Source organism: Ictalurus punctatus, chromosome 22 (assembly GCF_001660625.3).
Source record: "Ictalurus punctatus breed USDA103 chromosome 22, Coco_2.0, whole genome shotgun sequence".
NCBI classification, from domain to species: Eukaryota; Metazoa; Chordata; class Actinopteri; order Siluriformes; family Ictaluridae; genus Ictalurus; species Ictalurus punctatus.
In genome coordinates, this window is record NC_030437.2 from 3,731,267 (window position 1) to 3,747,682 (window position 16,416).

A 16,416-nucleotide genomic window follows, 5' to 3' on the forward strand; every position below is an offset into this window, starting at 1 on the left:
ACACATACACACACACACACACATACACAGGGATTTTATTTAATGTTTATTTAAATGTTTTTGTAGACTGTTTCAATGAGGAAAACAAAGACACCGTGCATGTCCATTCGTATACCATATCCAAAGACTCTATTCTAACTGCAAAGCTGTCAAAACAAGATGATTAGTTCATCCTTCTTGAGTCTCTTGAAAAGAGAACAAATAAGATATAATGAATGAACAATAAATGAGTTATAAGAATGTGAGGACTCTTTAAAAAAATAAATAAAAGCCTAAAACCGTTAAGCGAAATGACTTAACACTATGTGTATCATTACCTTACTGATACAGAGTGGTGTGTGCTTACACCAGAGAGACGGTGAAAGCTTATTGGAGTTTGGATGCTGTGTAAGAAATACCTGCTCTTATAATGTGGCTTGCTGGTGAGTTAGGGCATTACTCAGCTGAGTATTCACCTGTTTCACCATGTTTACGACATGCAAATCATATCGATCGCTGGTTTTAAATGTCCGTTAGACCCTGATACGGTATGTTGATGACTCTTGTTAGGCAACTGTGAAACTTTTAAGTGTGCAATATTTCAGATAAGTTCAGATCATATGTGTGTTATAGATCCTGGAGTTCTCTGTTCACTTCAGTGATCTAGCTGTTTTGCTGTGCTTTAGCTTTTGGAAATCGATACACTTTCATTTCTGAAAGCAAGTTTTGCTCCTGGCCTGAAGGAAAATCCAACAACCGAACAACATGGACATAATTTTAATTTGTACATCCTGTCATTAAATCACATAAAAAGTAACATAATAGAGCCACGTAGCGTATGGTTCTTCACAAGTGTTTTAAATGATGTTTATCACCTAGGGACAGTGAGGCCACTTCCTGTGCTGTTTTAAAAAAATATATACTTGTTTAAACTTATGTTTTGCTCAGTTATATGCATTACTATATTACATATCCTTACCAAGAATACAAGGAAAAGTGAAAACTTACTTATATACAAATTTCCTTTGTATAAATGAATGACAACAGTTCCCACATTGTTATAGCCCAAGAAATAAATAGCGCTCCCCTACATCCTAAATCCTAATTTAACCTCTGGGTAAAAAAAATAATAATAATTAAAATATTGGCCCATCCGTTAGCCTACATACAGCACCATGATAATGTTAGTTAGATAAATAGTTACCTTAGCTGACTTAGTTCACAACAAGCCAGCTTCTAACTGATCGACCATTTTGTGTAATGACAACTAGAAGTCAAATTTACTAGCAAGCTTACATTAATCCAGTCATTATGTTGTGTAATTAAAACCAGTGTCTTATGCCCAGCAGAATGTTGAACCAAAGAAGTGCAAAGAAAACGAGTGGTGATGCCATATAATTAAAATTGTAATCAGCTGCTCAAATTAAACCGTTGATGCCCCGGGGATGATAGTCACTCAGCAAAATGAGGAAATACATTGTCCTCCAGAATTATTAACACCCTTCATAAAATCGAGCAAAACCGGTTTGTATAAATTACACACATTAATTACAATTTTCCACTCAATTAATATGATTTTTCTTTTTCTTAAAAATGTATGCGGCAAATTTTTTTGACACCTCTAAAGAATATGTCAAACAAATGAACATGCTATTTTTCATTTGCTCGCAGAACGCTGTTGTTGCTTTTGATTACAATTAGGGTGTTAATAAATGTAAAAGTTTTACATGTCTTTAACACTTAAGATTTTGCCGGCTATTGGAATCATGAGTCCACAATGAGGATGAGGAAGATGACGGAGATAAAAAGTTCCACAGTTTATGTGATTCTTGTGGTCGTCAGGTTTCGAAAACAGCTATAAAACACCACTAAGAAAACCGTGCCCTTCTTCAAAATATCATTTCATGTCCGTTATTATTGTTGTTCATTTTCATGAGGGATGCCAATAATTCTGGAAGGCACGGTAGAAGAGGAACACTTTCTGAGTACATTTTCATACTGCAGTTGTTTTAATATCATTCATTCGGAATAAACAGTACCAGCATGGGGTGATGCAGATCTTTGTTGATCGCTGTTGTTATTTGAATGTTATTTAAATCTGACCAAGCACTGAGATTAATATTTGAAACAGACTGTGGTTCACACTCATCACTCATATAATTTTTCATATCCAGTAGCAGATAGGATCATGTTCTACTTTCACCTATAACTTTTATTGTTAATTTTTTTTTAACCGTTAATCATTTATCATAATTGCTGCATGGATGTAGATGCTGTTGATGACAATTGGACATCCCTTTGCCTTCCCCGCCCCCTCTATAATCCCAGGCATAGGATGACAAAGGGAAGTCCACAAGTCACATGACTCTGGGGAGGGGAGTGCGGGTCAAACACTCAATTCCTAATAACCACTTCCTGTTTCCTCCAGCAGATCCCAGACATCAGTCCCATTCCTAATTAACTGTATGAGCTGTGGCTTGGCTGTTAGTTGCGGTCAGTGGAGATGGATTAGGGGGACAAAAATGATTTCCATGCAGTACTTGAATTGAATACTAATGGATTGAAAACCCTGACCTAAAGAGAAAATCCAATGCCTCAAACCCTACAACATCCAACTGAACAAAACATAATGCCACCAACACTAGCCTGAATTAAATAGATAATCGCTTAAGCCCCACAACAGCCACTTCTAATGAACATACATACTAAAGCCCAATAGCATCCATCCAAACCGAACATATAAGACCTTAAGCCAAAGCAAACATACAACACAAGTCCATCAACACCATACCAAACTGAAAATAGAATCCTAAACACCCCATTAACTACATTGACTGAATAGAAAAGTCCCACAACACCCACCAAAATGAAACACACTTTGCATAAAGCTTCACAATGGCCACCCATTCTGAATGTCCATGACTGAAGCCTGCTGATCATCGACTGCTCCTACTGAACATCTAAAATCCCCTCAATACCTACCCAAACTAAACATACAAGGATAAAGACTCTCAACACCCACCTGAACTAATATTCCAAGGCTTAAATTCTCCCCAACATCACCCCAAACTGATTATACAAGACCCAATGAACTCCAATAGCAACCCATACTGATTATACAAGGCCTAAATCACTACAACACCAACCCAAACTGATTATACAAGGCCAAATCACTACAACACCAACCCAAACTGATTATACAAGGCCTAAATCACTACAACACCAACCCTGGCTGATTATACAAGGCCTAAATCACTACAACACCAACCCTGGCTGATTATACAAGGACCAAAGAACTCCAACACCAACCCAAACTGATTATACAAGGCCCAGAGAACTCCAACACCAACCCAAACTGATTATACAAGGCCTAAATCACTACAACACCAACCCTGGCTGATTATACAAGGACCAAAGAACTCCAACACCAACCCAAACTGATTATACAAGGCCCAGAGAACTCCAACACCAACCCAAACTGATTATACAAGGCCTAAATCACTACAACACCAACCCTGGCTGATTATACAAGGACCAAAGAACTCCAACACCAACCCAAATTGATTATACAAGGCCCAGAGAACTCCAACAGCAACCCAAACTGAATATACAAGGCCTAAATCACTACAACACCAACCCAAATTGAATATACAAGGCCTAAATCACTACAACAGCAACCCAAACTGAATATACAAGGCCTAAATCACTACAACACCAAACCTGGCTGATTATACAAGGACCAAAGAACTCCAACACCACCTTTGGCTGATTATACAAGGCCCAAAGAACTCCAACACCAACCCAAACTGAATATACAAGGCCTAAATCACTACAACAGCAACCCAAACTGATTATACAAGGCCCAAAGAACTCCAGCACCAACCCAAACTGATTATACAAGGCCCAAAGAACTCCATCACCAACCCAAACTGAATATACAAGGCCCAAAGAACTCCACCATCAACCCAAACTGAATATACAAGGCCTAAATCACTACAACAGCAACCCAAACTGAATATACAAGGCCTAAATCACTACAACACCAACCCAAATTGATTATACAAGGACCAAAGAACTCCAACATACTAAATATACACAGCCTAAAGCATTATATTGTCTATGCTAATCACCCCTAATGCCAACCCAATTTGGACATACAACTTTCAAAAGTCCTATAACACCTGGCTGAACTCTACCTACAATAACACATTAATATTCCAAGCATGACACTGAAGAACAGATTTTATGTGTAATTCTCCACCACTGCCTTTGTGTACCCAAAGGTGATTTCACACTTACTATACTCGTTAATTTGCTGCACCGGAATCAGAGTGATATTTATACTCTTGATAAGTTTGCTGTTTGGCTTGGTGTGCATAATTAAAGGAACTAAATGGCAAAAGAACATTGGTATGGGTTGAAAACCCACTCAAAAATCATTTATAGGTCAGAAATCCAGTGACAGAAATGGGTAAGAACCTGGAGATAGTTGTAAATAAATTATTAGTTTAAAACATTTTGCGTATCACATCCAGGTCCAAATATCCAGAACCCAGGATGTTTTCAGCGCTACATCTCTGGCCTTTAGCTTGTAGCTGGGTTGATTCGTGGTTGGCTTGTGATTACATGATTGAGAGTGATTGCTGTGTTCTCACCTGCCCAAACGACCTGCACCGAGGGGGAATGCCCACCAGGATTAAATTCAAACGAACTAAACGATGCATATGTGGAAAGTGAGCGTTATTGGATTGTAATACTGATCTCCATCATGTGCCACAGATACCTGCTAATGACTGCAACGTCTTCACTGACATCGTTCTAAATGAAATAACAAACCTCTGATAGACAGGCTGATTCCCTCCGGGTCAGTTCATCTCCGTTCGCCTATACTGTGTATTCTGCGATCATTTATTTCTCACCGTTTCATTTAATCAGCATTGATTAATGGCTATAACAGGTGCTATGACTTGAAGTCATGTATATACGGTGTCATGTTACAATTTTATCCATCATAATAGCTGAAATAATTTCCTGGACTTGAACCCAATAGCTGAAAGTGCATTGAGGAATCTCAAGCCTCAGCACACAGTACAATTACAAACGTCCTGTCCCGGGAGAGATAATCCACCATGAGTCCTTGGAGTGCATAATCACTTTTTCCCAGCATGCCATTTGTCTGACAGCACTAGAAACTAGCAGGGTGGAGACTCACGTGTGTTGATCTTCTGCAGAGAGATGTGTTTCTCCAGCTGGCGGCGAAGCTTAACCTCGGCACCGTACTTGCCCGTGGTGCCGTTATCAGCTAGGATGAAGTGTGAGTGCAGGCTGTTCAGGACCGTCAGCTTACTCAAAGGATTCGACATGGTCTGGTATGGCCGGACCACCTGAATCACACACACAAACACAGAAGAGATTGTTAGCTCTTGGGTGATTAAATGTGCGGTCTGATCCTTTCTCACCTAGCTCTCTAGAACCTAGCAGATTACCCATGATGATTAAAGGTTTCAGTGGGTTATGAGTTATTAAAGGCGCTCTACAATGGGCTACGAATGGAAGTTAAAGAGGCTGTCTAATGGGTTGTAATTATTAGTGATGGTGAAAGCGGTTGTCTGATGGGGACTAAAGGGGTGCGCTAACTGAGTGGTTATTATTACGAGTAATGTTTAGAGGTGCTAGCTGATGGGCTATGATTGTGACCGGTGGAAAAATGGTATTTTATGGTGTTTAAACGTGTAATGTACATTTGCTCAGCATGTTCTTTGTTAGCAAATTCAACAATCTTCAATCATGGTCCAAAGTGTGGTTCAAAGCACAGGCAGGCAGCATTAAAACAAGGATAGTCCATGATCAAAGCTGAGACACAGGCAAGAATCAAGTAACTGACACAAACATGGAAACGGGATATACTGAAAGGCAGAGATACTAAGGCACATAGCAATGTAAACAAAAGCACTTCGAAACCCAAAACAACAAGAAAGCAGTGCTCATCACACTGGGAACTACAACAGACAGGGAACTCGTCATATACTGCATTATTATTATTATTATTATTATTATGAATGGTGGCTTATGAAGTATATGTAATAAGTAGTGGTTTAAGCTGTTATAAATGGTTAAAGGAGTATAGTGTATATTTTATAGCTTATATACTTTCACACTACATGTTTAGCCAACTTTACAGTGTATGATAAGTAATGCTACAGAAGAGTCTTAAAAACATAATAATATAATATAACAATATCATACAAGTTTGTCTACAATGCCAGGATTTATTAAATGCTTATGGTTCTGATATAATAAAAGTATACAGTGCATCCGGAAAGTAATCACAGAGCTTCACTTTTTCCACATTTTGTGATGTTACAGCTTTATTACAAAATGGATTAAATTCATTATTTTCCTCATAATTCTACAAACAATACCCCATAATGACGACGTGAAAGAAGTTTGTTTGAAATCTTTGCAAATTTAAAAAAAATAAAAAACAAAAAAGGACCTGTACATAAGTATTCACAGCCTTTGCTCAATACTTTGTTGAAGCAGCTTTGGCACCAATTACAGCCTCAAGTCTTTTTGAGTATGATGCTACAAGCTTGGCACACCTATTTCTGGGCAGTTTCTCCCATTCTTCTTTGCAGGACCTCTCAAGCTCCATCAGGTTGGATGGGGAGCGTCGGTGCACAGCCATTTTCAGATCTCTCCAGAGTTGTTCAATCGGGTTCAAGTCTGGGCTCTGGCTGGGCCACTCAAGGACATTCACAGAGTTGTCCTGTAGCCACTCCTTCATTATCTTGGCTGTGTGCTTAGGGTCGTTGTCCTGTTGGAAGATGAACCTTCACCCAGTCTGAGGTCGAGAGCGCTCTAGAGCAGGTTTTCATCAAGGACGACTCTGTACATTGCTGCGTTCATCTTTCCCTCGAACATGACCAGTCTCCCAGTTCCTGCCCCTGAAAAACATGGTATTGGCTAGGTGATGAGTGGTGCCTGGTTTCCTCCAGACATGACGCTTTCCATTCAGGCCAAAGAGTTCAATCTTTGTTCAATCTTGGTCTGAGAGTCCTTCAGGTGCCTTTTGGAAAACTCCAGGCGTGCTGTCATGTGCCTTTTACTGAGGAGTGTCTTCCATCGGGCCACTCTACCGTTCAGGCCTGATTGGTGGAGTGCTGCAGAGATGGTTGTTCTTCTGGAAGGTTGACACTGGAGCTCTGTCAGAGTGACCTGCGGGTTTTTGGTCACCTCCCTGACTAAGACCCTTCTCCCCCGATCGCTCAGTTTGGCCAGGCGGCCAGCTCTAGGAAGAGTCCTGCTGGTTCCAGACTTCTTCCATTTACGGATGATGGAGGCCACTGTGCTCATTGGGACCTTCGATGCTGCAGAAATGTTTCTGTACCCGTCCCCAGGCCTGTGCCTCGATACAATCCTGTCTCGGAGGTCTACAGACAGTTCCTTGGACTTCATGGCTTGGCTTGTGCTCTGACATGCATTGTTAACTGTTGAGACCTTATATAGACAGGTGTGTGCCGTTCCAAATCATGTCCAATCAACTGAATTTACCACGGGTGGACTCCAATCAAGTTGTAGAAACATCTCAAGGATGATCAGTGGAACCAGGATGCACTTGAGCTCAATTTTGAGTGTCATGGCAAAGGCTGTGAATACTTATGTACATGTGCTTTTTTGTTTGTTTGTTTTTTATTTTTAATACATTTTCAAAGATTTCAAACAAACTTCTTTCACGTTGTCATTGTGGGGTATTGTTTGTAGAATTTTGAGGAAAATAATGAATTTAATCCATGTTGGAATAAGGCTGTAACATAACAAAATGTGGAAAAAGTGAAGCTCTGTGAATACTTTCCGGATGCACTGTATGTCAAAACGAGAGTCTTTTCCGGTCTACGACTTCAGAATGACACTGACAGAGAGAAAGAAAAGAGAGGAGAGAAATATTTTATGGTAATTTTTGCTGTCTCTTTTTCTTCACTTTCTCTTTTAACCACATGACAGTCGACCTCAGGAAAAGAATCTGAACTGTGAGTGAATGAGAGAATAAGATATGAAGAGAGTTAGTAGAAATGGGCGGCCATAAATAACAGATAAGTGTGTGTTTCTTATCTGAGCCTGTGTGACTTAAATAGCTCATAGCAGTTCAATTATTCAACACATTTGTGTCATTACATAATGTATGTAGAGAATACATGAATGTCTTAAATAGATTTTTTTACATTTTTTTTTAACATTTTTTGAAATCAGTGCTACAAAGCAGTACCACTATGCTAGGAGTTGAAAAGATGTTGAAAGATATTATGTAACTACCATATTCAAAATTGGCAAATAAAGTCCAAAAGCTATGCCAATATTTATGTGAGGAAAGTTACACATATTCAGGGTCGAGTCACTCTCGACCCTGTCACTAGTCACTCTTCCTGCACTCCCAATTCAGATTATGCAAATCACCTGCATGTACACGCAAATACCTCTGAGGTTGACAGATTTTTCTACAGTAGAAGCGTCTAAAACAGGGTTTTCAATAGTGTTTGGACACCAAAACGAGAGATTTATGTCAGGATATGTAGTACAGAATTATGATTGCATGATTACATACGTCTTTCCCCACGAGGTCCTCCTGGTTTTCTACTATACCCCAGGGGGCAATCCCGATGGTGCAGATTTTGCCCCGGGATTTGGAGGCGTGGTCTTTCAGAGCATCACCTACGTGTCTGATAACCCCTGCAGGTCAAGAAGCAGAAAGAAAGCGGGTTTAGACTACGCATTATTTATACATTATAAATTAACAAACTTTGGTGAACACATTTTTTTTTTACTGTCACACATCTGTACTGCTTTCAACTGTGACTACAGAGTTTTTCCAGGCTTGCTGCAGAACGAAAAGCCAATTTGGTGAAGTCAGACCTGATCCAGCTCCTACCTGTGAAAAGTCGAGCCAATAGTCTTTATTAGTTCAGAGACCTCAGTGTGTTTCAGGCTGGATAAATGTATTATCAGTGTTGTGTAGGTTAAGGGATTTAGGGTTAGGCTTATAGGAGGAGTTGGATCAGCTCCAGCTCCACCTCCTGGATATTTGGTTCTATGTTGGTTCGCCTCGCTATCTGTTTTTCGGATTCGCCCTTGTATTGTTCTTTGCTGATCGCCTGACCATTTGACTGTTCCTAAACTGTATTTGCATCCATCTCTGACATCCATCGCATGACAATTTGACATGGATTCCGACAGCAATTCTCTAAAAAGCCTAAATTAAACGTTAAACTGATTTTCAGCCACCTCCACCTCTCAGGTGGTGTAATTAAACATCAATCAGAGCTGTCTGGCAATCCCTCGGTGAACTCCTCTCAACATCTAAATAACGGTGGATATACTCAAAAGTATAGAACGTGTTGGAAATTTTCCCCAAGGAGAAATCCTGTATGAAACTATTAAAGGTTTTCAAAGAAGTAATCTGCGTCGTGAACGCACCGGTGTTGACTCCACCGGTGAAGATCCAGGCTCCGGTTGTCATGGCAGCTTTAATCAGGCCCTTCCCGAACACCTGCTTGAGTTTGGGCTGCAGCTCGAAGTTCTGCAAGCCTCCGTGCACAGATATGAGAAGTTTAGGAAGTTCCAGCTGCCACTCTTTAGTCATGAGGTGCAGCAGCAGGTCAGCTTTGGTGTCATACGACACACGCACATACTGACCAATCACAAAGCACAAAAACAAAATGTATTCATTTAGACTGCATATTAATGTTCATGGTTATATACAGTACATATTAATGTTACTTATTACACACATATTATATATATATATACACACTTTATTTAGTTATTTATTTATTTTGCATTGTTCCTGTTTACATTCAACCACCATTAGCATTCTGCTTCTGTTTACACTGTTGAAGATTCGATACAATATTGTTAAGGAAAAGTTGATCAATACTAGAACAGGTCCTTACTTCCTGCTCGTACTGAGTGTGTGTGTGTGTGTGTGTGCAGTGTGTGCAGATACCATGGCTTTGTTGGAGTGGCCTCCTCCCTGGAACTCGATGGTGCCGAATGCGTCGGTGGGACTCAGCTGCGTGTGTTTGCTGATGGACCATTTTTCAGGCAGGCTGTCACTCTTCAGCGTGCGCTCTGATCTGTCATTCTGATTGGACGAGATGCTGGGGGGCAGGCCCACGTGCTGGCCGATGAGACGGCCACAGCAGCACCTGGCCAGGGGGGGACATGTGAACATTCTTCTACACACTACTGAGAACCCCCCACCCCCCCACCCCCCAAAGATAGCCTGGGGTTTGAATATCTGTGTTAACTCTGAAAACTGCCTTAACAGCTGGTAGCAAGTCAATACTGTACTCTATGATGTATGTGTGTTTGTGTGATTTGTCTGATGTGTATACATTTTTATTAACTGACACATTCCTGTTAGCGGACTCAAACTTTTGGACTTTAAAGTTTTTGATCTTGCTATAAGGGTTCAGAGAAAAATCCCTAAAATACAACAACAAAAACCACTTCCTTTACATCTTGAAGTTTTCAAATTCTGTGAAACATTTTAGTCTTCATCATTTATATCAAAATCATTGCCTGTGAATAGCTCATGACAGTGGCAAATGTTCTCTCGTTTCTTTTCATTCATCTTCATCCTATGACGTGCTTTATCCTGGTTAGGGTTGTGGTGGATCCGGAGTATTCACACAGTGTGCCGACGTGCCTCAATTATTTCTTCTACAGTGTTCATTCGTTTGGACAGACTGCCTATTAAAAAGCTCCATCTGACCTGTCTGTACTCCTGTCATATTAGCTCACCCCCCCCAAAAAAAAAAAAATCTGACATAGTTATTACAGAGAGTTTTTTTTTTTAATGAGTACACTTTGCAACCTTTGTATTATAATATTATCAAATTTAATATCAAAGTAAAGTCTGTTCAAGTCCTTAATTAGGATTGACTGCCGTCGACTGGAGTTTCTCTTGAACACCAATTTCACAGTTCTATAAATTTTTATGTGCTCTGGTAGCAGACTCAAAACATTTACTCCTTCTGGCTGAACACCACAGGGATGATCAAAACAATGCATAGAAAGCCATATTAAGTCGATGTTCCTCACAAGCGTACACAGGAGGTCCTGGAGAGAATATTCTTGCCAATTTCTACAAGGTTTGCGTCTTTAGGAGGCTATCACACACGACGTAACTTGGCAGTCTCCTGGCAAGAAGATTTCACTTCTTGTACTCATTAAGCAAATATTTAGCAAACATATATACCATTTTCTCACAGAAGTGCATAATACACTTGCTATGAATAATGTGGCTTTCAAATCACGTTCATTTCTTGGCAAGTTACCAAACTAGCTTGATATGTGGGTGGTACTGAGAACTCTTCTGCAAACATATCACCACTCTCCATTAAAAATAGTGACATTCTCCAGTACAAGAACTAAAGTGGAAAATAACAAGAGAGTACACAAGAACCCAAGAACACGACCTGAACGAATAAGTGAGAAACACAACGATGTACACCAGGTGTTAGGAGCATCCATTTGTTGGATGAAATCCCAACAAATATTTCATGAACAGTATATTTAAATTTCTCAAGGACTTCTCAAAAGCTCTTTGTTTCTAAGTTATATGCTTGGAAGACTGGGAAAACCCATCACATGGAGAAATGTTGACATTTCTACACTACCCTCACTGTAGTGGACTCAGACTTTGGTATTCTGGTGTACTTGAAGTATGGTTTTAAAATGGAAGGCTGCTCTTCCACCACTGCTCTGGAAATACAGCTAATCTGAGAGGGTAGGTCATCACCTATTCCTTTCCATCTCCAACTCTGGTTTTCTTTAAATCAATCAATATTTAATTTTACTCCCATATTGGATATATCCCCCCACATTTCTCTCGTCCATTCGAATAAACTGCATTGTGTTTGTTTTTAATCCAACTCTCTAGTCGAACCTAAGGATATAATATAAGGAGTCTTACCTATGGGGATCTTTGGTGCTGACGATGATGTGCACACATTCTCTTTTGCTGAAGACTCGCTCGATCCACGATTTCTGAGCCTGAGGAGACAAAGAAAAGAGTTTGGGCATCAAACCCCAAACCTGGCATTACCTGAAAATCCTTTAAAAAAATAAATAAATAATAATAAAAAAATCCCCGAGCATTACCACAAACCCAAACAAACCCCAAAGCAACTTGAGCAGTGAACACCACTAAAATAAAAATAAATAAATAAAAAAATCCACAAAGGATCCAAAGTTTTGAACACTGAAAACCAACAAGACTGTTGTACATTAAATAGGAATATAAAAAAAAACTGCATGACTGAAAAATCCACCTTGAAAAATCCAAAATGAGCACAATGTTTGAACGATTTAGTGCTCAGGTCTCCGCCCCTGACCCCGACCTTCCCACGCTCAACCCCAGGTCTTATAAAAACCTGGCCTCTGGGTTAGCTTGTACAGGGAAACCCTGGTGTGATGAATCAGCAGATCACCGGCGACCCGCATTCACACCACCGTGAACACACACAAAGTAGGTCCTGAAGTGGATGAGATGGTTTGTGACAGAGTTGGTGGGAGAAGCAGCGGCAGTGTTCATGTGCTGTGACAGGGAAAAAATAATAATGAAAAGGAAGGAAAACAAAAAGGAATGGAAAGAAAAGGACTTCGCTTTAAGATAGAGCTAGCGAAGGTTATTGAGCCGTAAATAGAAAGTGTAAGTTGAAATAGATTTTCCTGTCACTGGTACTAAGCAGCTACAGAACCTGACCCATGACAGGCTGAGTCAGCAGAGAAGATAAAAAGACTCACGAAGATTTAAAAAAAAAAAAAAAAAAAAAAAAGCTGCACATTTCTTAAAGAAATTATTTTGGCTAAACAGAGGTTTACGCGAAACAGTTGATAAGCTGCAATATTTCATTTCTGTTCAGTTTTGCATTGAATCTAGAAGGATGATGTGGGGCAGTGGTGGCTCAGTGGTTAAAGGGTCTGGGTGACTGATCAGAAGGTCAGGAGTCCCAGCACTGCCAAGCTACCACTGTTGGGCCCCTGGGCAAGGCCCTTAACCATCAGTTGTATAAATGAGATAAATGTAAGTCGCTCCGGATAAGGGCATCTGCCAAATGCCGTAAATGTAATGTAAATGTAATGTAGCTAACAAGTAAGGGAAGCACACACACACACACACACACATATATATATATATATATATATATAGTTAATGGTTTGTCGGTCTGTTTCAGGAACTGCACAAGACGTTGCATTGGGTCTTCAGGCTGAAATCGAGCAGGTTTGAAACATGTGCTATCTAAAGCTTGGACTGGATCATGCACGGGTTGGCTTGTATCAGGCATCGACTCATGCAAATCCAGATCAAAAGCGTGGGTTAATTAAATATCAAACATTAGAATGGGGAAAAAATGTGATCTCTGTAACGTTGACCGTGGCGTGGTTTTCGGTACCAGACGGGCTGGTGTGAGAATCTCAGAAACTGTTGATCTCCTGGGATTTTCACTTACAACAGTCTCCAGAGTTGTGAAGAATAGTGTGGAAAAACAACAGATATCCAGTGAGTGTCATTTCTACGGATTGAAACACCTTGTTAATGATAAAAACCAGAGGAGAATGTCCGGAATGGTTTGAGCTGGCAGGAAGTCTACGGTAACTCAAATAACTACTCTTTACAACCAACGTCGTGAGCAGAAAAGCATCCCAGAAAGTGTAACACATCGAACCTTGGGGTGGCTTCACAAGAGCGCATCGGCTCCTATCAGCTTACAACAAGAATCAGATTATATATATATATATATATATATATATATCGTCCAGCTGTTTTCCAATCTTCAGCGACAGTGTCTTTTGACTAGCACCATAGACTCTGAATAGATCCCATTAAGCTGGGAGAATAAACGCATCATCTGTCTCGTATTGACTCGTATTTTTCGAAACAAGCCATGTTCGCAAGTTCGCAAATCAGACCAGAGATGATTGGCCATAAAGAATATATAAGCCAAGGTAGCTCATGTTTAGAAAACTACAATTGCTGAACTAGGACCGGTCTCGCCCCCCCTACATTTCTCAGGTATATTTATTTTAAGTACTCAGTTCTGCCTGCTGAATAACTTCCACGTTTGGACCATGATCCAAAGTTAGCGATTCAAGCTGTACACTATAACACTATAATCTGGTACACCTCTCGCTATATGTCCGCACAGCGTCCCTAGCAATACCATGAAAACCTCCATGTGTTTATAATACCTTCATAGCGTTCAAACATACTGTTTTAATAATAAAAAATACTGTCACGCCGCTTAGTTCTAAGTTGCTTACTACGTTGTTTAGATTTGATCTGTGTACGTAATAAACTCTAGGTGTCCACTTCATTATTAACGAACTATCAAACTAGTACAAGATGGATGCAATTTATAATTATATACTATAACTATTAACAATGTAATTCATTGTGTTTATATAAAGTCGACGTTATTATACGGTATGGTGCAATAGTCTAGTTCTAACTTTTCATATCAAACATTAAATATAAATTTGGCCAATCATATTACATCACAGACTTAAATCAACGAGTCCCGGCAAGTCGGGACAATCACGTGCGACGATGAAGTCGAGATCGTGTTTCTGTGCTCATTAAGAAACGATTATTAACAGTGCGATAAAAGTGATTTTTTTTTTTTTTCATTTTGAAAGCCAGTTTTTAAATTTAAAAAAATGATATGCTTTGTAAATAAACATTAACCGAATCCATTTTCTTCTGGTGTGTAAAAATGTCAAATAAAAAAAAAAAACGTTAACCTTTGAACACTACTGTAAAAAAAATAAATTAATAAATTAAATAATAATAATAATAATAAAATATAATCATTTTAGATGATCCAGTAAGCAAGCTGAAAAGATGTCCATACTTCATTGCGTGCATTCTTTTGGATTTAAGATGCCAGACACGCATGAAATGCGACATTTTGCTCAGAGTGTACTGAGAACGTTCTGCGCTAATACGTGAAACTGATTATAAGTAAAGTATTCTGAGAATAAACTGAGTAAAATCTTATTTTTATCTTGTTTTTTTTTTTTAAATAAATGATGAGGAAAAAAAGTTACCTGTATGGATTCTTGATCTATATTAGAAAGCAGCTATCTCCGTGTGTGTTCTTGGTGTAGATGCAGTTATACTGAGAGTCTGTCTGTCTCTCTCTCTCTCTCTCTGTCTCTCTATCTGTCTATCTTGCGCAACCGTGTTACAATTTCAGCACCCATCACACACTTTTCTATCTTCATGAGGACCTGTCGTTTGCGCTATAGATCCAGCTATTCCTACATCTAATCTTAATCTCAGTAACCAGAAGGAAATCATTTGGCTTTTTTGTTTGTTTATTTGTTTGTTTGTTTGTTAGTTAAAGAATGTGAAAACCTGTTTGTTGGGGACTTATCTGTACGATATTTTGGTCTTTTTAGTCCTCACAAACGAAATCGTACACACATGTACACACGCTACAAAAAAAAAGACAACAACTCTCATCATATTTGACCACAAATCGGCAGTAGAGTGTTTTGTACTGCAATGCCGGCGTACACTATACGCTCTCTGTCTCTCACACACACACACATACTGTACACACACCCACACGGAGTGAGAGGTAGACTCTAGTCGAGAACACTAACCTTATACGCTCGCACTGATATTATTCTATAAATGGAGGGCTATAATAGAGTTACATGAAGGCAGCGCAATGGCCAAGATCTGGCACTTCTTAAACACACACACACACACACACACACACACACACACACACACACACACTACCTGTAGGGGAACTACAATTTATGTCTTCTTTTTCACTGCACAACCTTTGGAACCAAACTGGAATTGTTTTTGTTCTTCCTTTCTGCCCATCAGTCCAGTACCAAAGATTCCTTTTGTATTTTGGTACTGTACCTGCTCAAGGACTAATGCTACTCTAGGGGGTGTGGCTAATAGGACCAGTGAATGCTGATTCATCCACCCAGCATTTAGATGCTGTGGAGTGATGATGAGACGCAACGCCGGTTGTGTTTCTGTTAATATATACTGGTTAACCAATCCACCAATCTCAGCTGAGCTAGTCACACCGCAAGCCGGTTAAACGCTGTGTGATTCCATTCACTAAACACGCACTTTATTACTTGACTAAATTAAACGACTGAGGTTTTCTATCTGCTTTACTGCTGTGTTATTTTACTTGTCTGGGATGAGGGGATCGATTCCTGTCACCGTACTTCAGGGGTTTCCTCCGGGTCCTCCGGTTTCCTCCCCCGAGTCCAAAGACACTGGAATCTCTAAAAAGTCTGCAGTGTGTGAATGCGCCCTGCGACGGCTTGGCATCCCATCCAGGGTGTTCCCTGCTTTGTGCCCCGAGTCCCCTGGGATAGTCCTCAGGCTCCCAGCGA

General features: G+C 39.9%; 1 protein-coding gene across 2 annotated transcripts in view; it reads right to left on the reverse strand.

The window, feature by feature from the left end:
- Positions 1 to 16,416, reverse strand: part of trpm3 (transient receptor potential cation channel, subfamily M, member 3) — a 178,663-nt gene that overhangs the window by 67,972 nt on the left and 94,275 nt on the right. For both annotated transcript variants that reach the window (XM_053674280.1, XM_053674281.1), the window contains exons 2-6: positions 11,954 to 12,033; positions 9,980 to 10,181; positions 9,451 to 9,664; positions 8,582 to 8,706; positions 5,192 to 5,363 (exon numbers count right to left, since the gene is read on the reverse strand). In XM_053674280.1, coding sequence (XP_053530255.1) covers positions 5,192 to 5,363; positions 8,582 to 8,706; positions 9,451 to 9,664; positions 9,980 to 10,181; positions 11,954 to 12,033 — 793 coding nt within the window. The remainder of the gene's footprint in view (positions 1 to 5,191; positions 5,364 to 8,581; positions 8,707 to 9,450; positions 9,665 to 9,979; positions 10,182 to 11,953; positions 12,034 to 16,416) is intronic.